Source organism: Scomber japonicus, chromosome 3, assembly GCF_027409825.1.
Source record: "Scomber japonicus isolate fScoJap1 chromosome 3, fScoJap1.pri, whole genome shotgun sequence".
Taxonomy (NCBI): Eukaryota; Metazoa; Chordata; class Actinopteri; order Scombriformes; family Scombridae; genus Scomber; species Scomber japonicus.
Window position 1 is genome coordinate 27,923,566 of NC_070580.1, and position 26,130 is coordinate 27,949,695.

A 26,130-nucleotide genomic window follows, 5' to 3' on the forward strand; every position below is an offset into this window, starting at 1 on the left:
CAATGAAATATTTGGGTAGGAGAAAGTATGAAATAACTAAGTCACAGCTGAGAAGACAAAGGAGGGGGACTCTTTGAGGCAGCCCCTTCACTAAGGGGAGGGCAACAGGATACAACTAGAGGGTGGACCTTCATGATTGTTTTTGTGCACAACAAGTCTCTCACTTACATGCTCCCTTTCCCTCCAAACAGGAGTACTTTGTATGAGTTGGCGTCAGACAGACCCCCCCCCCTTCTCCCCAGTCTACAGTATTTATATATTTCATTCTTCTGTCTCTTACAGCTATTACCATTAACTGGCTTTCCACAACTAGACGTTTAAAAGACCCCGGATCACTCTCTGGACTGACCAGTGTCTACACAAGCCAGAACACTGCAGGACACTGAAGACCCTGAGCTGCTGCACTTGGCAGCTCCAAAACAATGGCACAGTGCACGCCGGATGCCAATCCCACCAAGGTGGTCCAGAATCCAAAGGCAGACGTTAAGGACTTGAGTGAAGTTTCAGCTGAGTCTGCATCAGCAGCGGTCAGAACCAGACCTGCAGACCTGGGGCTGATTCGAAGTTTGTCCAAGTCGGACTCTGACTTGCTTGCTTCACCAGTCGGAGAAGAGGATGGAGGTCTGGCCGGCCGCAGTGGATCTGTGTCTAACTGCAGCTCTGGGCAGCCATCCATGGAACGCATGCCGTCCTTTGCCTCTGAGTGGGATGAGGTAATACTTGAGCTCTGGGGATGGGAAACAAGTGGGAGGGTGTAAGAGGACAGAGGGAGTGGCACTGTGAGTGTTAAAGCATGGACAGGCTTTCAAGTGGAGTGTGTTATGTCCTTAAGAGAGTGTGTTTTGTGAGTGTGAATGTGTGAGACGGAGAAAAAAAGAGAGACCGATAAGGGGAGCAACTGGGGATTAGCGAAAAAAAAAGAAAAAAAATGGGCGAGGCAGCACATTTCAGGAGAAAAGAAGGAAGGAAGGAAGTAAAGTGGGGGGAGAGCAGAGGCGGCAGTATTAGGGCGATCAGGTCCCGCAGAAGCAGTGATAGAATATAGTAAGTTTACCCAGGCAGTCGGCGTAGAGTGCCTGCGGGCGAGTGCTTGAATGCATGAATGGCTTGATCACTTGCACTGACCTCCCTGTAGCAGCCCTGGCATCCAAGACTAATTGGGCTTGTGCTGTCATTCCACATCCACTCAGTACATGTCTCAGGGGCCAACCCACGCCTCCACTGTCTCCTCCTGCACTCCTCTGGCTCCTTTGCTTCGTCTTGCGCCATCTACTTTCAGCCCCAAAAGCCTTTACTTGTGATTTTTGAGCAATTTGGAGTGTCAATGCAGCACACCCTGAAGCACTGCAAAGAGTGAAATTAATAATACAGTAATTTCTTACCATAACTTCCAAACGCACTTAAATAGTTGAAACCTGTGGCTACAGTGTCTGATGACTGACAAGATATGATTATAGTGCACAGCTTAGAGGCAAAATTATGCAATTTTTTTTTATTTCAAAAGAGCAGACTGGAGCATTTCCGACAATTTCTGCTGAGTTCTTAATCCCTATCACAATGATAAAAAGCTCACATTCAGGATGAATTAGGTTAAGTTGCAGCAAAATATCTGTCATACTCAACTAATATGCTAGTGAGTTCATTGTCTTGTGTTACCATATGGAAATATTTAAGTGTTATTGTAATATAAGTCAACTTCAGTTTAGGAAAGCTTCTTGTTTATCTGTAATTGTTTCCACTGACTTAATGTGTTTCTGTCTGCATGTTTGACCAAAGACACAAATAATATTCTTGAGAAAGTGAGTCAGGGCCGCATATTTCCTGGGCAGAACTGTCATGATTTCAAGGTAACATTTATCCTTTATCACCTTGGATTTGTCTCGGTCTTGTGGGTGTTTTGACAGTGATTCGTATCAGTCAAGGCCACTAGACACCTTATTACAGTCTTTGGTTTCCAGGTCAGGGCACTCAACATGGCATGTGCTCTGTAACACTGTCTTTGAAGAGAAAAGACTTCACATTTTACAATTACACACATATTATACATATTGCGTTTGCCTGATTCTGATATAATTTCAGACGTAATGCCATTAGATTAGATTGTTTTTAGGCAAAAAAAAGCTAAAATAAAATAAAAAGGACTCATTATTGTCCAACAGAATTATTGTACATACATGAAAGTATAGAGAAAGCGTAAAGCAACATGTAGACCAGGTATACCAGGCAATAAACTTTACAGATAATACTTTTAGACAGTTGAATAAATAAGTGATTTTTAACCCTTAAGCAAGCAAGGTGCACCAGAAGAATCATACATACATTTTTTATACCTTTATAGGGGCAATGTATCCTGGTGGAGAAACTCAAAAAATCTGAAAATGATTTGTGGAAATATTTACTTAAGAGCAAATGAGATGCCTAGTATATCATGCCTATATATACACATCAAAGTAAATAAAAAATAAATAAAAATAATAATTCACATTTTATTTTCCACTCCTGTCTGTATCTTATTACAGAGTTTGTTAACAAGCTAATCCATAATTCCCTCATTTCACCTCATTCCAGCTTTAGTTGGGATGCATTTCCTCTTTAAAAATCAATTAATTGATTGACATCACACCGCATCTGACATCCTGAACAACACTAAAAAGAATATTTAATAAGAACTTTTTCTGTGTTCATGGTCTTGCTGTTGGGGTCTTAATGATCTGCTCAGACGTACTTTAGACCGGACTTGAGTGGTCTTGATTGAGCCCTGCTCAGGTCATGCTCACATGAACAGGGCATCGCTGAGGCAACATGTACCTGCTTCATCTTACAACAAGGGCATTACAGAGTCACTCCATAATACTTAGACATCTTGAACTTCTGCTTAGCTTTGAGTGCCGCTCTGTGTCATCTCCCCCCTGTCCCGTGCCTGCTCTCTGCTCCACCCCCCCTGCTCTCTGACAGAACTGTTTATTCAGGCCATGTTGGGTGGGGTGTCCTGTTCTCAAGGGCATCCTGTTTTGCAGCTGCTCTCCAGTGTCTGTTTCTCTTCCAGATTTCAAGGGATTTGTTTGGGTTGGGGGATATGGGTGTGTGTATGTGGGGCGGGGGCAAAAATTGACTCCAGCTTGTGTGTGTATCTCATGAAGCGATCAGCCACCACCAAAACATTAAAGCGATACTCACGGCTTGGGGGAGGTCTGAGCTTTAGGTCACATACACAAACACACACACACATACACACACATACACACACACACACACACACACATGCACACAGAAACCCAGAGAGCTTAATACAATGTTGGCAAAGGAAGTTATGAGTTGAATATAACCTTTAAACTGCACTGACATTTTATGCGGTGCATATACATTTCCTGTTTTATTATTTCTGGCAGCTTGTGTAACTGCCGACGATTTTGAGGGGGGGTTCATACAAAGAGAGAGAATATGTGATGAGACAGTTTATGTTTAAAAAATCATTAGGTGGCCTATTACAGGATTGTATGAGAGCGTGTAAAGAGAGGTGGTTGTGGGACACCTCAAATCATGATCTTTTGTAGGTGTCATTTGTCTAATTAGTCTAATGAAATGAAACATTAATGGAGGTTAGTACAAAATGGAAAACCTTATAGACATTCAGCACATCCACTGCCACCTCTGTAATCGTAGGTGGCTGTATTGTCTGACTGATGGTCCTGATTTATGGAGGTGCATTGTGATGTCCTCTACCTGTCCTGTCAGCTTTTGTTAGATGAGTAAATCATTTTTTTTGACATCAGATCAGACTAAGGCTTTTATGCGGATGCTGCTTCTGCATTACTGTATGATATAATGTATGATCGAAGTGTGTAGCCTAAAAATACCTTTTCAATAACTCTACTACGTCAAGTGAGTCATTTATTTGAGGAAAATTGTTCGAATAAGTTGCTTTACCACATAGATATACATAGATAAATACATTTCGATTATTCCTGAGACTTTTTAACTTTTGTAAACTTTCCGCATGAAATAGCCAAATCAATTGTCTCATTTTGACGTACCACACATACGCTAAAGAGCTAATAATGATCATGTACATATTCCAGTTTTTGCAAATGGTTAACTACATCCTGTGCACATTATATGTCCTCCTCCACAATAAAATGAGCTAATAGTTCATGTTACTATCGTACATATCAGGTTAATCAAGCCATCTTTAATTTTGTCTTCATTTTTTAAAGGCTGTAATTTATATAAATTGTGTCATAAACTGCTTTGTAGCTGCCATGGAGCAATTTAACATCCTCCTGTCTATGTTTGGCCACTTATCTACAGTAATAGGAAACATGCAACACTTAAACCACAAAATATATTCATGGATGCAACGACACCAACACTGATTTCTCTCTAGCGTTCTCTGTGTATTCACATGTTTTACAGTGGAGTCTTTCCCTTTTTCCCCTTTTAAGATTACCACCAGAAATAACCTTATTACGCAAGACTCCTGTATTTTGGTGAGTGCACACTTACTATAAATAGAAATTGCATATATGATTAAGGTGCCTGACGTCTTCACTACATCTGTTCAATACCCAAAAGGCAAAAAGTTAACCACGACAACACGACCACATCTTATAGACGCTTGAGTGTCTTCATTCATGTGCGTATACTCTAAACTTCCTGATGGTATTCCTGAGGTCATTACACATGCAAGCTTTTTAAGTGCATACAGTGTGTGTGTGTTTTTATATGCTTCTTCACTTACTAATGTTAGTGGTTTTATATAAGACAAGTAGAACGGGATTGGTGATGAAAATATCCACATGGAAAGGTTTCATGGGAAATGTAAAAAAAATGTCTAATATTAATATTCTTTAATCTTTTAATATTAAATTTAAATTCTCAGATGTGCATGAGAATCTTTAAAGTATGGGGTTATTCACAATTTATAAGGGACGATTTCCAAAGTATGTGTAAGCTGGTATATAATTCATATAGAGAGCTACGGCAGAGTGAACACATCGCAAGATCTGGTTAGACAGTTGTGTAATGTGAATATGAGAGTAGGGGGTGATGTTGATGGGGCTGGTAGGGGGATGGGTGGAGGGGGAGGCTCGGTCCTCTTTCACCTGCCACATTGCGTGTAAAAATTCTCACCAGGTGTAACACGGGAGACATCAGTCAGCTGTTTCATACTGTACATATGCAAGTGTGTGTGAGTGTGTGTGTGTGCCTTTAAATATGCAAGTTTGCTGGTTGAAAATAGCAGTGAGTAGATTTAAGTTTAAAGGTACAGCCATGGTGGCTTCTAAATCTCATAGCAGTAACAAACTATTAAAAGTTTGTATTATGCTGCTTAATGAAGGAACTGTTTTTATACTTCCGTGCCAGTGACAGACGTGGCTGAAGGTGTTATGTTTTCGGGTTGTCCGTTCATCCATCCCGATCTCGTGAAAGCGATATCTCAGAAACAGGTTACGGGAATTTCTTTAAATTTAACATAAACGTCCACTTGGATTCAAGGATGAATTGATTAGTTTTAGGTTTGTCAAAGATAAAGTCACTGTGACCTCACGTCCGTCCTGTTCTCTCGTAACCCTAACTCTAACCCCGGATGGAATTTCATTACATTTGGCACTAACATCCACATGGACTTCAGGATGAGCTGATTAGAATTTGGTGGTCAAAGGTCAAGGCCACAGTGACCCTGCAAAAAATTCATACGCTAATTGGCTTCACATAAATGTCTAATAGGATAAAATGATGAGGTAATGACATTTTATATCCAAAAGGTCAAATGCCAAATTTACTGTGACATCATTATGTTCAGCAAAAATACTTTTCTAGACATTATTCAACAGCACAACTCAGTCTTCACTACATATATTAAAAGCGTCTTGACACACATAGATGTAAACTGTGTTATGACTGGTTGGCGGAGGCATACAACCCTGAGGCGGTATTTCTAGTTTGATATTAATAAAAATTCAGAAACTGAAATCTGTCTTTCCTGTTGACATATGAAGAAACTGATGCTTCTCAGTCAATGAAAAAACAGCATGCAGTTTATGACAAGCTTAGCTGGTCTGACAGCAGCTGCTTTTTATACAAATTACTGTCAGATGTGAATAATTTACATTTGGAAATCACATTATGTTGGAAGCAAATTGCCAACCAGTAACTGTTTTTATAACTAGTTTGCAAAACAGTGATTATGTTCATTATCAACCTCCAAAGCTAAAATGGAAAGTGTGAAGCGCAGGGTGGCGGATGATAGCATGAAGCCTTTTGCCTTTAACACTGGTGATGTGGGTTCATGTTTTTTTCATATAATAATAGGAGTTTTTATAATACACGAAATAATCAGAGAAAAAAATTAAATGAATGTTTTTTTCTCATAAACGATTTTTATGATCATGGTCATTATTATAAAGTATACAGTACATTTTTTTCACGAACACATTAATAAATCAATCTTTACACATCACTGCACCTCATTACATTTATAGTACACCATGATGACTATCATAACTTCACTTTTATCAATCACATTAGCTTTATATACACTGTGTGGCTAGAAATAAAAACTGAAATAAATAAAAATCAATCCAAATCATGAGCACTGCTGGATAGAATTATGTGATCTGGGTCTTGTATAGCATAGAGTGAATGGCCCATCTGTCTTTATTGACAATAGTGAGGCAGTAATCCTTTTTCCAGGCCAGCGCCAGTGAAGCAGGCAGTCTTTTGGGTTAGTTTATTATATCCAACCATCATTTCCATTATTTGTTCTTTTTTGGGCTCACTGCCATTGTTTATGAACAGGAGACACTGGCACTTTTTCTGCCTCCTGTGTCTCCCTACCTGTTGCCACTTCTTCCCCAAGTGGCTCTGACCCTGTGTATGCTGGTGTTAGAGCAGAGCCCCACCAACTGCAACCAGCTCTATAATCAAGACGTCTACTTATACTCAAATCTGTCAGGATCCACACTGCCAGATCTTAGCCTCTGCTCATTATGTCTCCTGTCTCGTCAGCCCTTCTTCCCTGCCCTAGACCCCTGCTCTACCCAGCTTCCAGCCCAAGCCTCAGCCTCACGTTTCAAGCTACCTTCCCAAGCCCCAGCCCCAGTTTCTCAACCTAAGCCTCCCTAAGCCTGCATTCTCTTTCCCCCACCTTAAAATAAATCCCTTGTTCCTATCTGCACCTTCTCTGCCCTACGTGACAAGCTCAGTGGACAATGTCGTGCTTTGTATCTTTAAAGCATATTATTTAAGATTATTTCACATTACCTCCATCTTATTAGCTAGCATGTAATAATCCTGTGCCATTCTCTTGACCGCTGCTTTATTTATTCTATTTAATTCTATTTATTCTATTTAAGTGCAATACCCTCCACATTATGCTATCATAGCTGCATCTCTTTTTTCTTTTTTTTAAATAGCCTTTTAAGATGCGTGTGTGTCTTATTTTTATCTGGTTGTCATATTTTTATTGTCTTTAAACCACAAAAGGAGTGGCACCTGTAATCTGACTATATAATGGAGGAAGAGAGATGACAAACTGGATCAAAACACATAGACACAAAACACACAGAGACACATTTAGAGTTATCACATAGTTACTGTATTGCTACTCTGTAGGTCTGAAAATGTAGGTGGTTGTATCCCTGGCTCCATATCAAAGTGTCCTTAAGCATGATACTCATAATGGGTGTGCATACATGGGAAACAATGTTCTGTAATTTGCCTTGAAGAAAAAAATGAAATTAATGTAAAGGGAGGAGAAAAATGTGATTGCTGGTGAAGCCAATTAAATTTGTTTATCCCTCCAAAGACATATGCTGTTTTCCAACTTCTTAACGAGATCAATCAGATGTTTAGCATGTGTTCCTCACCCTGGAAAAGTGACAAGATTTAGTATACTCAAATACACACTTCACTTTACTAAGTCTGCTTAACGTTTCATTGATCTAGTAGCTGAACAGGAGTGCCTGACAATAAAATCCACAAAGGAAATTGAGAAGCTGCTCACTCACAGCTCGTCAGATCTTCAATGGTAGCCGTCTCACCATCTTCTAAAAAGAAATGAACTTTCTCCTTGTAAAGATTCATTGTCAGTAGTGTTACAAATCCAAAGTTCAGTTGGTGGGGCATGTTTTATCAGTTGGTACAAAATGTGATATGTAGTTGATAAATGAATTATTCTAAATTGACAGAAAATTCTTTACCACTTATTTTCATTATTGATTAATTGTTCTGAGTCATTTTTTTAAATTAAGATTAAGATTAAATGTAATTTTCATTCTACTGGCTGACAGGTGATGCACATTATTAGTATTAACCCAGGTGCTCATCAATTAGCCAGTGATCTTTCAAGTCCTCTCATTGGATGCTTCATTTTGGTTATACATTCCTCCTATGCACCTGCCACTACTCAGGCGTGCAGAGATTTCTTTATTTATTTAAAGAATAAATGCCAAAATGTTCTGGCTCAGTTACATAAATGTGAATATTTTCCGGTTTCTCTATTGTTTCATGACAGTAAACCTAATCTCTGTGGGTTGTGGACTGTTGGTCAGGAGAAGACAAAAAATACTACTTTGCATCTTGGGCTTTGGGAAACCTTGATGGACATTTAATAATGAAAATAAATTGTTAGTTGCAATCCTAATTATATGGTAATTTCCTAAATTCTAGTACAATAATGATAAGCATGTTATATAGAATTATTGTGTAATATGGAGTTGGGACACCACCTTCAGTACAATGTGTACTCAGACCTCAGCATTTAAAAATGTATTGATTGTACTTCAGAGCGTCTAGCTGATTGTGATTAATCATGATTGAGGTTGGATATAGGGTAAAGAACTGGAAGTCACTGTTGTTGATACCAGCTGCTGGGATTGATTGTCTCAATAAGGGTGTAATGCAATTATTCCACAGTTAAATTATGCTGGCACTGTTTTCACCATTTTGTCAGTTCTCTCTTGCCCCCTTGCCATTTCAATAGAGACAACAGAGCACTATAACCCTCGGCTCAAAGTGACTGTCAGGAGCAATCAGGGAACATTTTAAAGACACAACATCAGTGGTAACAGCTGCCCTTTTATTGTACACCATCATGTCAAAGTAAACCACTGAAAGTAGAACGAGATTTAAAATTTCCCACAAGAAATTCATTGACAACACAGTCACAGTCAGACCTAATCCTGAAAGGATCCATGAACATCTTATCCAAAACCCCAGCCCAGCCCCCAGTACATTTTCTGCAAACCTGAAATCTGATATGTTAAATCTATACATTGCAATACGTTTAATACATATCATATCAACTTTTAAAGTGATGTAGTTCAGATTACATCTATATGTTTCTTGTTGGAAGGATGAGGAGTTTAAATTTGCTGTTTTTCCCAGCATTAGATTGGTTCGGTTACAGAGAGGGTACGGTGGGGAATAGAAGGACAGGATGTGGGAAGAGGGTTATGCTGACCATTAGTTTTGTTATAGTTTTTTCTTCTTGTTTCTTTTTTGTCTTCCTCTTCATATATTTAGTCTTTGCAGTGTGTTTATTTTGTTCAATTGTTTTTCTTTTTTTTTGTCAGAGCAATTAGTTTTATTCCCTGATTTGTATTGGGAGGATCTGGAGTCCTTTCCACTTCTCACAGTCCATTCTTAGACTAATATGGCTGGCCATCTTGGTTTTATTAGCTGGAGTGTCAAGGGACTAAATTATCCAGTAAAAAGGAATAAAGTTTTGGCTCACCTTGAGCAGTTGAAAGCTGGGATGATCCACTTGTGTGTGTTGACCTGTGGCATTATGGTAATAGATGGGCATCTTTCTTGTTCTCAATGTGAGCCCCCCCCCCCCCCAGCCCTCAGTGGCTAGGGGCACTGCTGTCCTCATTGATAGGTGTATACCATTCTAACCATCCAATACTGTCTGATTGTCCCGATAAAAGGGGGACTCTGGTTATAATGCCCCAAATTCAGATGATGTTCTGTTCCTACTCGTTAAATCTCGGACGGGATTTCAACTGTCTCTTAAGTGCAGTCCTAAACCGTTACTCTCATAAATCCAGCTTTCTTAATAAATCTGCCGCTCATTAAAGCTTTTTTTGTAGATTATAGTCTTTCAGACCCGTGGCATTTTCGTCACACTACAGGGAGAGCGTATTTTTTTCATAGTTAATAGTTTTATTTCTAATTTAAGATCATGTACCTATCACAGTATCATAATTTCAGACTATTCACTTCTCGTTCTTCAACTAGGACACATTGGAGATTAGATCCATTGTTGTTGAAAGGTGAGTACTTTTTTGCCCATATTCCTGCACAGATTAATTTTTGTGAGTTCTCGTGTGATGTCTCCAGTAAAACCAAAAGAGGGGCCATGAAAGCTTACATAAGAAGAGAAATAATTTATTTTCTTGCATTTAAAAACAAATGCCTGAGGCAGAAACAAATTGACATTTCCAATCAAATTTTCAGTTTAGATACATTATATGCAAACTCTCTCCGTCATCAGATTTATACAAGGAATGCTTAAAACTTCAGACAGAGTTTGACCTTCTCATCTCATCAGATTGAAAGCCATTTACTCAGGAGTAGGAGCACTACAACACAATGATAAGGCTGACAAAATGTTGGCTAATCAAATGCGTGGTCTGAGAGCAAAACAACTCATCCCAGGAATTCATACAGCAACTAGGGAAATTACCTTGGAGCAGAAATGTATTACAGGCGAATTCAAATAATTTGTTTATTCAAAGTTATATACTTCTGACCCCAGTCCAAATAGTAATGTCATGAATAACTTCTTTAATACTCTGGAAATCCTTCCCTCTCCTAACGATTTGTGAGCTGACCTTGATTTACCTATTACTCAGGAGGAGATCGTAGCTGCCATATCTTCTATGCAATCTGCCAAGTCTCCAGGGCCGGACGGATTCTCATCAGATTTCTTTAAAAAATTTACTAATCAATTGGCCCCATTTCTGTTTTAGCTGAATCCTTTGAAACTGGCTCACTCCCTTCTTCACCAAACCATGTGTGCATCTCTCTCTTATTTAAAAAGGATAACAATCCCTTGGACTGTACCTCTTACAGGCCTATGTCCTTATAAAATACTGATCTTCTTTGCAATGGTTTTGGCACATAGATTTGAGACTTTTCTTCCCAAAATCCCCTCCCCCCAATCAGACTGGGTTTATAAAAATCAGCATTCATTCTTCAATATTCGTTGTCTATTTAATATTTTATACTCTCCAAAAGCTTTTGAGCCTGAATGTCTTATCTCTATGGACGAGGAGAAGGCATCTGATAGAGTAGAGTGGAACTATCTTTTTATGGCCTTAGCAAAATTTGGTTTTGGTTTGAACTTTATCTCTTTGATTAAATTATTATAGATGTCCCCTTCAGCCTTTGTTCTTACGAATGGTCAATATTTCAATACCTTTAAATTACATTGTGGGACCCGTCATCTGTGCCATCTGTGCCCATTCCATTTTTTTTATTGCCATAGAGCCTCTCGCAGTAGCTATTTGTAATAATTAACAGATAACTTGGGTGTGGAGGGGGTCATTGGAAATAAAGTTTCATTATATGCTGATGACTTGCTTTTATACCTCTCTAAGCGTGCCACTTCTCTACCCGCCTAACCCTAACCCTCTACTTTTGAATTTTTAGGACTTTTCAGTCGATTTTCCGGTTACAAACTTAACCTTAATAACAGTGAAACTTTCCTGATAAACAAAGAAGTGCTTGATCTACAGTACTAAGACCTCACAATGAAGCTTGCCAAAGAGTTTTAAATATATTGGTGTTTGTGCTACTAACTAATTAACTAGTTCAAATCAAACCTCTCTGTTTTACTTGACTAAGCAAAACATCTCCAAATGATCACAACTCATCCTCTCATTAAAATTAATCTTTCTGCTGAAGTTTCTTTTCTTTATTAATGTCTTCTGGTTTATTTTCCTAAATCCCCTTGATTCTCTCCATTAATAAGGAATGGTAAACACCCCTGTTTACTGAAATAGTTCCTTTGGCAGCCTAAATCCGTAGGGGGCATGGCTTTACCTAACTTTCAATTCTACTATTGGGCGGCAAACATCTGTTGCTTAGTCTACTGGGTACATTTTCACCTAGAGCCTTATGTCCTGCCTGGGTCTCCATGGAGGCTAGTGTGGGCAGTCCAGTTTCTTTACCTGCCATTCTGTATCACTTACCTCTGCCTCACACATCCCAAAAGACATTCCAGTTATTAATCACTCCCTGTGAATTTGGACCCAATTTCGAAAACAACTTTAGTTATTAGGAGCCTTCTCCTCGTAGTCCAATTGCAGGTAAACATTTGTATGTTCCATCCACTCTCAATGTCTCATTCCAGTTTTGGCATAATGAGGAAATGTTTGACTTGATGTTTGGCTTGAAATGTTTTGAAAACCTCTTTCTTAATAATTGTTTCACATCTTTTTCACAACTAAATTTGGTATACTCATTTTGTAAAATATCTACAAGTCAGATATTTTCCTGCAACATCTTATAACCCAGTTTCCAGAAAAAATCTCTGTACAAACCAATAGACACATTTTTGTCTTTAAACCCTACCCTGAAAGGTTCAATGTCAACTCTATATTCTTCATTTCAAATTTAAGCTGCTTCCCCTTATAGACTATTAGAAGTGCATAGGAACATGACCTAGATTTTAACCTGTCAGATGACATTTGGAACCTGGTGCTCAGTAAGATAAATTCTTCCTCCATTTCTGTGCATCATGCACATATACAGTTCAAAGTAGTACATTGTATTTATATTTCAAAAACAAAACTACATAAAATAAGTTTTAAAAAATTCATTTCTGTTGGCAACATTCATGCACAACCTTTTTGGTCATTGTTTTTTTATGGGTTAATGTTTGCTTGCTGTCGTATGTCAGCGGGGTGCCTGGGGTTGGGTGAATGGTACCATGTACAAAGTAGCTTTACCACACTGACATTTAATAAATGAACCTCAAAAAGGGGAAGAGGGGTCAGATGGTTGCCTCGAAGCTTAGATGGAGATTTGGAAAACCATCAAAGCAGCAGGGAACAACCAACAACACTGGGTGCTTTTAGCAAGCTGCTGGGACATTTACAACAGTTTTTTAAATTATTATTTTAACCCAAGCCATGATCTTTTCTTAACCTTAAGCAATTCATTTTTGTGTGTAAACTAAACCAGTCCGTAACCTCAGCATTATCACATTCACCATTTGCTGTGTTTTGCCCCCAGTTTGTCTTAAGCCTCTATTTCCTTATTTTACCCAGCTCAAAATTTCCAATTAAAAGTAATGAGCTCTTAACTTGTCTTATAAATTCAAATATTCTTCTTCTGGTTAATTTTAGTATTTCAGTATTTTAACTATTCTTTCTTAGAGAATTGACATATATATATACTCTATATTTTTTCAAAGGCAGTGATGCACTTAATGAATGTAGGTATTGTAAAGCTTGTAGAAAAACACACTGGAGCTGTCTGACTCAGGGTAAAAAAAAAAGAAACAGCCACACTTTCTAACATGATGAAGCCTCATTGATTCAAGTCAACAATTTATATAATTTTACCCAACAAAAATGCAGCCTTTGTTGTTCATTTTTGGGTTCTGTGCAATCATCCAACCAATGATCAGTAGCAATTTAAGTCAGATTAGACTTTGTAAACTTTCAAGGTGATCGAGAAAGTGTGTAACCAAGACCTAATTTTGGATTTTCTAGGGCTCAAATCTGCCTGAAGACCTTTAGTAAACACTCTTTTAGATTGTGCAGCTCCAGTGGTTTACGTCATCTTTTTGAAGGTCTTGCTAAGGGTTTACTTACCCTAGAGTGAAATGACTGAACACCCAGGACTTGTGCTGAAATGTTAAGGTAAATCAAGACCAATCTCTAGAAGATTCATCTTCCTTTTAGAAGATTCCTCCTAACAGAGAGGTGCTGCAATAGACCCACAATATAGCTATAACGTGCGCACGAAATACTAATTCGTGGCCACGAAATAAGTAGGCCACAACGTGCGCACGAAATACTAATTCGTGGCCATGAAATAGGTATAACGCGCGCACAAAATACTAATTAATATTATCATTCCCCGTGCTATGAATTATAGCACATTTTGTCAGACTGATAAATAATATAGTGAACTTTTAACCTTCTGTGATTTTATTGAAGGACAAATGTCCAGAGAACACTACAGACACATTCAGTAGTTCAGTCAGAGCAACAACAACCTGCAAATCAATACAAACTAGATTCTGATCACTGCTAAAGGTTCCCTTGGCAACGTGATACATACAGTGAGCGCTACTGTAACTGCATCATTAAACGCTGCAGTTCATATAACCTATGTATTCCCTCAGCTGAGAGTCTGACACACATGATGCTACTTTCAAAGGAAATGATCAGTGAAAAAGGCCCAGGTTCTAGAGAAGGTGCACTCGATTTGCTTACCCAGCTGTCCAGGAATGATATTAATATTATTAATTAGTATTTTGTGCGCACGTTATACCTATTTGGTGGCCACAAATTAGTATTTTGTGCACACGTTACAGCCTACTTATTTCGTGGCCACAAATTAGTATCTTGTGCGCACGGTATATCTATTCTTTTTACCATGATACCAGAGGGGCTCCGTATCAGTGTGTCTACATCTGCTTTTATGTTTGAGAAGAAAAAGTCCTGATATCTAGAGGCAATTAATTGACTGCAAAAAGTAGTACGGGAAATAGAAAGGATTTCACCTTACTGCCATATACTTTTGGCTCTAAGACATGAACATGAAAAGATGACATAAAATGGTTAATTTTTGCAGTGCGTGTGCAGGGATTGAAGAGCAGATCAACCTGTATTAACATGTAAATCACTTCAGGATGTGGAGCACCACTGATTTAATGATACAGTCCACTCAGAGCCCCATGTGCTTCATAACTGCACTATCAATTACATTTCTGTGTGAATAGATCTTTTCAGTTGATTATTTCCATCCTGCTCCTAGACATTCTCTGGAAAGTGCATGCTTTGCAATGCGTTGTATCAAATTAATTCCCACTGAGAGCTGGTTTGATGGTCACGGTAACTAGACCCTTCCCTCTTCAATACATGTCCAGTACTTAACTCAATTCCATTCATATATCACTCTTTTACATTAAGTTATTTTTTTGTATATGTTAATGCCCCAGTACTGCCATGTTAGTGCATTGAGTTGAACAATAGGTGTTATACTGTAGTCATTAAAGGAACAACTCCATATTTTGGGAAATATAGATATTTGGTGCTGGGAGTAAGATGAGATGATCGATACCACTCTCATGTCTGTACAGTAAATTTAAACCTACAGCCAGCAGCTGGTTAGCTTAGCATTTAGATTGAAAGAGGCAAATGGTTAGCCTGGCTCTGTCCGAAGGTAACAATTGACCCAGTAGCACCTCTCTCACCAACTTTCTCATTTGAATAACAAAATATATATTATATTACTACCATAACCAGTGCCAAATGTTCAGCTATTTGCAGTGGATGAGGCAGTGTGTGCATGATGTTATGAAATATTTCAGCACTTTGACCATAATGATACTGGTTTCCTTAGAAGCAGCATTTTAATGCCAGGTTTTAATAAAGGTGCACTTTAGCTTAGATGTAATGCAGTAGTGTGTGTGTGTGTGTGTGTGTGTGTGTGTGTGTGTGTGTGTGTGTGTGTGTGTGTGTGTGTGTGTGTGTGTGTGTGTGTGTGATATAGAATGTAACTGGGTTAATTCAAAGAGTAATGTGAGGTCTGAATTGCTGGAGGCATATGCCATGCATCCCACGTGCCTGACTTCTAAATGAATCAAGGCTTTTCCACAGTGTTGATGCCACTAGCAAAGTGCATAGGGCTTTTTCAAACACTAAATATTACATCAAATAAGCCTGGCTGTGTCTCTGGTGTCACTAGTGAAAGCAGAATCAGCTTTTCAGGCTCTCAAAATCTTCATTGCCGATTGTGAAAAGACTACTCCAGTGATTCTAAATTTAGTTCCCAGCCTGATTTGCAATAGTTTTAGAGATTTTTGGTGACCCTGGCCTGCTAATTGCCATGTTTAAACTTGTCAAAAATGTACTTGGAGCTTCATTTTTCTCTTCAAAAGCTAAAGCTATCTATATTTATACTATGTTCTCTTTATAATAGGGTCAACGTTAAATTTTTTCAGTGCATGCGGTCCTATTGTCCTTGAGCAGTGACGTGTCAGCAAGTGCTGTGCGGTCCTGCAGACAGATTGCTCACGCTTAACCATCAATGACAGTGATTATTATTCAAATATTCAGTATATATGATCAGTCAGGAACCATGAATGTACTGTTTTGTATCAATGAGTTATGTGTGAAACATGACTTCAAGCCAATGCAGGCCTTGCATTGGAATGAGGATGGACCGATTGAGGTTCAGGATGGAGATGCACTGATACAACTCTTTCTCGCTTAATACAGATTTTGATAGCTCAGCTCACAGTTTTTACAGATTCAGGCTACCAATCTAAGTATAATTGAATTTGTAACTGATGGATCTCTTCGTTGCTGGATTATTTTCTGTGTCTATCACTGTTTCCCAAAGCTGATAATACAACCTACAATGTCTTGTCCTGACAAACAGTTCATAACCCAAATATGTTCAGTTTACTATCATAGAAAAGAAAGCAGAGAATATTCATATTTAAGAAGCTGGAACCAGAGAATTTTAAGACAGTTTTTTTCCTTTAAAAAGACAAAACAATTAGTCAATTATCAAAATATTTACTAATCTATTAATCACCTAATCTGTGCAGCTCTAATACTAATGCCCTCTTTTTCAAAGTTTTAAATATTTATACTTCACTGCGTGGAAATCTTTTTAATATTAATTTTTATTTAAGGTAATGCGGTATGAGTTCAGGGATTGCTTTAATACTAAAATCTCCGTGTGTGCAATGAATGAATGATAGTGGAAACAATGAATTTTATAATGAAATTTATAAATAAAACGTATTTTGGATTTGGTATATTAACCATATTCTAAGATATTTATAAGATATAACATCAGGGATGTTACTAAACCAGAGTATTGTATTCAATCCTAGTTTTGAGATGAAAACATTAAATGTTAATATTTTGTCCTACTTCTATTGTATCAACTATCAGCACTTGATGAAACATGCTGCATCTAACACCAAAAGCACTTTCCTGGAGCTTGAGTTTCTATTCAGTTATCCAGTCAAATAAAGAAAAGCAAACAACCTGGAAATGTATTTTGGTTCTCCTGGGAAGTCAGAGACTACTTAAATAAACATTTTTTGGCTCTAAGCCCCTAAACAACTCTTCTCTGAGTTGCTCTGTAATCTCATGGATGCAGCATTGTGCTCACTTAACCTTGCAGTAAGCTGTTGCCTTATTCTGTGAAGCTTAAATAATACAAGTCAGGGAGGGCAATCAAATACTCACTAAGAAACAGTCAGCAATAGATTTGAATCTCTCCAGGTTCGGGTTGTGCCGCATGGACTTGACCACCGGACTTACAGGCTTCAATAATTTAAAGTTTCAAAGTCTTCTGGATTGTAATTCACCCCACTGTGTTTTTGCTGAGTGGTGAGTTAGTCATTGAATTGCTGTCCACGTTGCACTGTTGCTTGTAATCCATCATTGCAAAGCAGCCCGCCTCCTTCCCAACGCTACAGCACTCTGACACTCTGTCCCAACTCCTCACCCGGTGCCATTTCTCCAGTGTTCCTGGTCCATAATTGGTTTGGCTACAGGAGTTATAGGAGTTTAATGCACATTTCAACATTTCATCACTGTTGTTTTACTGTATTTTTTTCTTCGTTTTTGTTGTTATTGACATTTCAATCAAATGCAAAGCTGATCTTTTTTTTGTTTTTCATACTTTTTCTCTTTAACAGATTGAGAAGATCATGAACTTGATTGGAGCAGGCATTGCAACATCCAAAAGCAAACAGCCCACACCAAGCTCAGGTAACACTTAACAACCTACTGTTTCCATTATTATGTATGTATGTAATTTAGGCAGTATGGAGTCATGTTTGTCTTCTAGAGATATGACAGTGTGATGTGTAATTTATTGGTAATTTAAGGCAAAATTACTCTTAATTGCACCATTGCTGTATTGATTATAGTCCCATGGAGTTTATAGAGTGGGAAATATATGAAATATAAGCAGCAACCTCTGTAGCCATGTGACTGATTGCATTTCTGAGCGTCAACAGATTTTCTAAGAGTTGCTATTCAGTATTCAAAGACACCTGAAAGGACGGAGGGTAGTTTTGTTGTCCTTATAAGTCACAGTGATTCAAACTGACATTTGTTTGGCACACCATTGTTGTTATTCGTTACACACAAGGATTGCAGTTTACAGGAAAGGTAATTCCAAATTCACTATCATATTTCTTCTTATTCCTGGTGTTACTGTATATCTCAATAGGGCTTGAATTGATACTACGCTTCATCAAGTGTCCTCCAGGCTGTGCAGAGGGAGAAGCCAGCTGGCAAGAGCTCAGTTTGTTTAGATAACACTCTTGAGTAGATACAGTGTAAACTTACCTCCATTAGATACTCTGCCATAAGGGGGTTTCATCATAAGGTATTGTGTAACAGCTTCTGCAGGTCTGCACAGGATTGCCTTTTACAAGTCTCATTAGATTTATTTTGATTAAAATTTTCATTAGCTAACAGTGTGCTGACCACAGCAAGGTGTAATTTCACTCAAGCTGAAAGACAGGACACTAATGATAAAATGTGTGATTTTGATAAATGGATATCAAGTAAGAATAGAAAAAAAACCCCACAGTGAAATTAAGAGAATTAAGACTTTTAGTGCTGCACCACCGTGAGGTCATGAGGTCTTTATATTATCTCTTACATCGCTGTCTTCCTAGAAGCCCATTACAAAGGCTGACAGTGTATACTTTGTGATTATGCAGGTAAAATGGTAATACTCTTAATGGAAAAAAGATCTCAGTGATTGAGTGTGCAACCAATTGAAAGATTCTCCAGACGTGTTTTAAGACATAAAATTCTCAACTTGTGTCTGACATGTTTATTTCCACAAAAAAAAGGTAGCTTATTAAAAATCCTGTAAATGACATCTACTTCTTCTTCCTCATTGGAAAATACAGAATCTATGAATATGCATATTGTTAATTTTAATAGCTTTTAATTGTTTCTTACTGAACAAATCCATTCTTAGTGTATGTGACCTGCAGGCTTTAAGTGACCGCATCGTGTCTTCTGTGATGTATAAGGGCCCTCGCCTGCATCCAAAATAGTTTTATATATTTATAGATGCGCCCAACTCAGATTAAAGGTAGGCACAGAGCAACTTTCCACTTTTAGCAGATGAATGTGAAAACAGCCTTCTAGTGTCAAACTGTGCACATACATCATTCTGCCCAGTGAAGCTCAAGCATCCGACTATAGGAACAAGAGGAAAAAACACATTTATGACTCGAGGGGCACTTTAACTTAATTAATATACAAAATGTCAAGGATGTTACTCATTTCATTTAATTGACTGATGAGGTGGTGGAAGCTACAAATCTTTTAATTTCACATGATAAATTGTAGTTTCATTTATGAATATAAGATGTAGATGAATGTTGCAAAGAGGATTCCCTAGTTAATTTATAAAGGATATACAAAATCATCTTAATATCATTTTAACCATCATGTAATTCTCATATAATATAACCAACTTATTATTCATATTTGTTATTTTAAGCCAAAAGGAGATACATATCTGCAAAGCAATCTTAAAACAAAGCTTGTGTTAATTCATGATTTTAATTGTAACTTGACTTCAAGCGTTTTTTAAATTAATTGCTATCCCAACAATTAACACCTGAGGTTATTCCGCATTACATAAGAGGAAATATGTTGTTTGTTTGTTTGTTTGTTTTTTTCTGCACATATAGGTGTGTGCTATTTATAGGCCTTGTTTGAAGAACGGCATGCTGAAAGTGTCCCAGATTCAGCTGAGTCATGCAGTTGCTGCTCCGATTTTAATCGGAGATTGCGCACAAGTAGTTCCAGAGGTTGCAAGGATACTTTTGTTGCTGTTTTTGCATTTGTCGCATAGTAAAGAGGTCATGTGTCTTTTTTTGCACAATATAACGAAAGGGAACAAGCAGGCACCCTTCAGAGCCATCACCAGGAGAAGGAGAAAGAGAGAGAGGAGAGGAGAGTAGAGAAGAAGTATAGAAAGGAGGATTACACAAATATAGAAACCTAAATTGTCACTCTTCATCCCACCTTTATCTTTCTATTATGACACTGCTGGGAAAACCTTATCCTCTATCCTTTATTTTTGTGTAGTTTCTTTCTTTCCACCTTTTCCTTGTATATCGTCCCTCTAATATCAAGACCTGAGAATGCCCAATTCATCTTGAAGACGCACACTTCTGAACATCAGATTTACTACAAAGACGAGCCCTGCAATTTCTCGCCATTCTGCGTGCTCAAGGATGAGTTTGTTTGTGTTGTGTGGCCATCACTAGTGCCTCGATTGTGTGCTAAGAGAGCACTGAGTAAATGAGCTTAAAAAGAGAGAGGGAGTGGAGAGAGGGCTCAGCTAACAGCACACAGGAGGCATCAGCTCGGTTTGTGTACAGGCACACTCTGACGTTCAAAGGAAAAGAGTCCGCCTTCAGTTTCCCTGAATTAATTCAGCTTTGCGGCTCATTTTCTCCAGTGCTTGGGTGTGTTGACAAGGAGCTAGTGCTTTTCTCCTGCTCTGATAAAGAGGCACGGCTTTATCTAGGCACAACCTCTACCTCTTCTTCTGTAAATAGGTCTTCTGGGCGCTCCTCCGAGCCAAGTCTAGACCTAGCAATGCTCAAACAGTACAGAAAGCCACTTGGATAGATTTGACAGCTTGGCCTGTTTAACAGGGGATAAGACAGTGACCCAGTTACCCCCCACGGAGGAGCATTGGATACTGTGTCAGTTAGTAATTAGGTCCTACTACAGTAGGAGGTGTTGCTGTCCCAAATGAATGGAAGTAATTGGAAGGGGTGGCTGGTATTTTTAACAGTCTTTGTCTGGATATTGTGGTGTAAGAGCTGACTTTGGTATGAGGCTCAGGAGGGAAAGAGTAAAGGAGGAGGGGGAGTTGTGGGATCTCGTAGTGAATCATAATTAGTCCACTTCAATCCTTCTTACTTCCTATTACCATCTTATCTCGCCCATATGTTTCATCGCCTCCTCCTCTATTAGTCTTTTTCTGTCTCTTATCTGTCTCCTGCTCATTCATTCTCTATCTCTCTCTCTCTCGCTCTCTCTTCCTCTTTCCATCATTCTTCTCCTCAGTCAGAGCAAATTTGACAGCACCCTCTCTCTTCCTGATAACAAATGATGAGCATTGGTCCTTGGTGGATGACTGACGGGTCACGGAGACCTGACCTGGCCTTTTACCTGATCATTAACGCAGAGCAACAGCGGTACAGGCGGGCCAATTATGGAGGAGGTTCAATCAATAGCCCTTCACTTTGCCTCCCTCTGTTGGCACTGCTTCTCTTTGCCCTGACTGCCTTACTGACTGGCTGACTACCCATCTGGGAATGTGTGAGGTGACTGCAAGCAGCTTGAAAGCCTGCATAATTACGCTCTGCCTGCAGCTGTACCCAGATAACACCAGTGACGGACGCAGTAAGCAAGCCTGCATAGGTGGATGCTAAGGTCTATCACTCTCTGTGTTGACTGTGGCAATTCTTTTTAATTCTTTTTTTGCCCCACACACATCTATCTGAATTTTATATCATCTCACTTTTTTTATCCGGGCTTTATCCTGTAAGTAGCCACCGTTGCGCTTGAAAAATGGTTGATGTGACACGAGCAGCTGGAAGTACATAATGGAATTTGCTTCTTTTCTGTCATGCTGTATGACTTCGCGAGATGGAGAAGAGACAGGACTTGAAAGAAGTGTGTGCATGTCTTCTCTTCTCTTTTCCCATTCTCCCTTTTCTGTATGAGTGCATTAGAGACTTCTGCTGACTTGAATCAATGCTGCCCCCCCTCGTTCTATCATCAAAGTAAGATGTAAATGAATTAAAGCCATCTGCTAATAAGCAGGGGCTTGAGAAGGCTTTTTATTTCAATATCCCATGTTAACCTAAAAAATTGGCGAAGCTCCTGCAGAACAGGATCGGGTCTCTGTCAGCCCATTACATTCTAGTCATTCTTTGCAGAAAGGACTGTGATTTGGGGCTCTCAGTGCTTGTTCCTTGCCTCTGATGGTGGTGTCCTTTCTGCACTGGCAAGATCAGAGTGCCTCTGTGCAATTCTAATCAGTGCAGTGGGGGGAGAGGTGAGGTAAGGTTAGAGAGAGACAGACGGAGAGGAGCAAGTATATGTGCATTTGTAAGATAGAAGAGGGAAAGGGGTAGAGAGACAGACGATGAAGAGTGCATATGTGTGTGTGCATCTGTCTGTGTGTTTGAGAGCGAGAGGCAGGCAGCGAGACAGAGTGAGGGAGAGTGCAAGCATAGAGAGAGAGAGAGGCAGAGGGAGGGGAATTGATATAGTGAGAGAGGGAGAGGTGGTTACGTGGAGCAGCACCCCACTTCATCAGGCAGCATACGGCAGCCCTGCAGTGCGATCACACAGTATGGGAATGGGGCTATGAGATCGAGAGCGAGAGAAAGAAAGCAGAGACACGAGAGCAAGGAGGGGGGGGGAGTTAAAAAAGAAGAGCTTGAGGGATTTGCTTGGATGAGGAAGGGGGGGGGGATCACTGAGTCTGTTGACTGTCGTGGATGTGGTAAGGACGTGGCAGCAGTAGCTGAGGTTGAGGCAGATCTGTGGTCTCCTGTGTAGAAGTAGCCGGCATCAGGACGTTATGCTCTGTGAGCAGTGAGGGGTAGCGTGTGTGAGCCAGGAGCAGCTGCTGTCACTGCATCTGCACTGCCTGCATGTCTCAGACAGGCAGGGGATGCAGCAAACCTCTGCCCTGAGCGCACAGGCTGCTAGCTGTTCCCAGCAAGGAGAAGAACCAGGTGGGCTAGGGTGGGAGTGGGGGGCGCCTGCCTTCAGGAAGGAGCTAGCTTAAGCTGCACTATGGTCCTGCAGTGATACTCGCTTCAGAGTAAAGAGACTCACCTGCCGTCTGCTTGCTGGATCTGAACCTGGATTTACTGCTTTGAGAGATGAGAAGCACGTTCTCTGGTGGAGTCGCACAGCCAGCCAGCCAGCCAGCAGCCTGCTGAAGAGTGTGAATGCTGGGCAGTACTGGGAGCACTGGCACCACCAAGGACACCAAGCTTTTTTTCCAGTGGCAGACAGTTTACCTGGAGCTTTATCAAGGAATCTATACTTGGATTTGATTATGAATTGAGGAGTTTGGAATCAGCACATCAGCAAATCCTAAACCAACAATTCTTTTTTGATGTAGGATTTACAATATGTCTACCTAATCGTACTCCTTGTGGCACTGGAGTAAGGACGAAAAATGATTTAAGCAAATGTGTATTCCTTGATCAAAATATAACATGAGTACCTCAACAGTACTTTAAAAAATGCTGCTACCTTCATTGTATGAGCCGTGTCCTAGCTCTCAAAGAGGTTGACCAATGAAGCCATGGGACTCAGCCAGAGCTTTACAAGTATGTGGTGAAAACCCTGACAAATTTATTTTGGGGGAACTAAATATTTCTGTGTTAGACTCTGATGGAGTACTTTGTGATTTTAGAGAGAATAAAGGGGATAATTTTAGTAGAGTAAATAATGTGTGATATATGTGAAAATGTCTGATTTAGTGATTAATTAATTCATTTCCATTTTCCCTTCGACCTGAAAATGATCTAGTCTTATGACTTGTAGTGTTCATTATTGTTATGATTTTGGACTAGCCAAGCCTTTGTTTTTACACCCGCTCATCTGCTCACTAAAGGAATGTTTAGTGAACCCTGTTTGTTGGAAGATGCCGTAGTGGCTCAGTCCAACATATCTAACAGTACCAAGCTTCAGATGGGCTTCTTTCCCTGCACTACCTCCACCCTCGCCTGACATTTCCAGTCAGTCACACTAACACCAGTGGGTGTATATTAGCCTAGTCAGTCCCCTGCAGGGCTTGAGCTGGGCCTGCAGCACTTCCTACCCTCCTCCTGTGTTTGAGTTAGCCGGGCCCCCGCCTGTACCGTGGGAGCCCCTCACCCCCGGCCTGGACCCTGTCTCCCCCCCACCCCGCCTGGTGCTGCTGCACTCGGCTCTGCCTCTGCTGGCCGAGGATGATGTGGCAATGCCATGTGTCGTCCTCTGAGTGCCGCTGCTACCGGCTGAACGGCTTCTCCCTGCTGAAGCGCTTCCCTCTCTCGGCAGATGGGGCCTGTGGTAAAGCCCTGGACCAGCCGGTGGGAGAGTGGCTGGAGCACGTGGGGCTGCCGCAGTACGAGAGCAAGTTCCTGCTCAATGGCTTCGACGACCTACGATTCATGGTGAGTCACCTGCAGCACGTCATCTCAAGGGTCGGTTCCACTTTACATCACTCAGTCTCTCCCTCCGTCAACCAAGCTGCATTTGTCTTTTTATGTCACCACTCTGCTCCTTCACCCTCCGCTTGTCTCTTAGCAGCTCCACTCCAACCCCCACCCCCCTTTTTCTCTCTTCACCCCTGCACACTCTCTCTTCCTTTTCCACTCTCCCCTTCATAACTCCTCTTCACCTCCTTGCAATGCATGACCCTGCTAAGATTTATGGCCCCTCACTGAATCCCTTTAAAGAATATGGGCTGTCATCAATGGCAAGACAAATGACAACCAAAAGCCATTAACTTTTTTCCTGCATTCCCAATCATGCTATCTCATTTACTGTACAATTCTACAGTCACCCCCACCAACCCCTGTATTGAATCTTCTGATTTACAGCCACTGGACTTGACCTCTGCATAAAAACAGTCAGATAACCTGACATACAATCCTCACACTAAATACACTGTGCTTTATTCTGAAAACACTTGGCATGGTTGCTCACTAAATCCTCTACCCATTTTGCTTTGTACTCTGCTTGTGGTGCTTATGAGGCAGTTTTGCAATACCTGCACAATGTATGATTACACTGCAGCAGCATGCTCTAATGCTGTATACTTGTAATTTTTAGATTTTAATTACACATGCTTGCATGCAGACATTCATTTTGGTTACAAATGTATCATTTCACCACTAAGTAGATTATCAAAAGCCACATTATCTGTCCACTGTGATTGTTGGGAAAAAATGATCACACAGATTAGTGTTTCTGGAAAGAATTGGCACATTTTGCAGGAGTGTTTTGCAGTTTTTAAACAGCTCCATCAGATTATATATTGATAAATTCATTTGACTGCAGCTCAAAAAACGCCCACAGTATGGCTGAAAGCGTTATCGTGTTCCCTGTAAAGAACATTGCAAGGAAACTTGATATTGCGTTTGGCAATGATTGTAGAAAACACCATTACATTTTAAGTGCCCCGGTCATGTTACTCGGAAAAACATGGCTGTACACCGTAAATAACTAGGCCCAAAGGGTAAACACGGACATTTCTCAGACTGCAGAACTGCATTAGCACTATAGGCTATATGTTACATCAGTTTGTCACAGCTGAGCTCAGTTAAGTGAAACCAGTAAGCTCAGAGGGAAAGTGGTTGTATTCACAGAGCGTTCCAGTTGAGAAGTGTTACTCTCTGATCTGGTTTTTCTTTTGGGTAAGGCATGAGATCACAGCATAATGTGATCACTTCTACTGTGAGATGCTGTGCAGATAAAAGCTTCACACTCAGATTTGTGTTTGTTCGTGATGTGACAGCAAGCCAACAGGTTGTGATGTCTGCAGTCATAGTAAAGGAAGAGACAATGAGTGAGTGATATATAGCTAGACCAATAAACTGATATATCAGCCAATATTAGCTTATTGCAGATATTTGTATCTATATATACGTTGGCCAAAAACTACAGCACAGAAATACCAAAGATGAGTGACATTTAGAAAAAACAAATTCAAAGGATCTTTTTATCATTATAATTCATTTGATAGTGGACAGTAGAAAGGTGGCATGAAATGAGGCGAGACAAATGGTGACTAATATGTAAGTCCTCTCCTGTAATCAAACAGGTGACATTACCTTCATAGTAAATGGTA

The 26,130-nt window shown here is 39.8% G+C and overlaps 1 protein-coding gene across 1 annotated transcript in view; it reads left to right on the forward strand.

The window, feature by feature from the left end:
• The first annotated feature begins 295 nt into the window (after nucleotides 1–295).
• The window catches only part of anks1ab (ankyrin repeat and sterile alpha motif domain containing 1Ab), a 43,468-nt gene continuing 17,633 nt past the window's right edge, over nucleotides 296–26,130 (forward strand). The window contains exons 1-3 of the mRNA XM_053316258.1: nucleotides 296–713; nucleotides 17,909–17,981; nucleotides 24,336–24,451. Of these exons, the coding sequence (XP_053172233.1) occupies nucleotides 423–713; nucleotides 17,909–17,981; nucleotides 24,336–24,451 (480 nt within the window). The 5' untranslated portion in view covers nucleotides 296–422. The remainder of the gene's footprint in view (nucleotides 714–17,908; nucleotides 17,982–24,335; nucleotides 24,452–26,130) is intronic.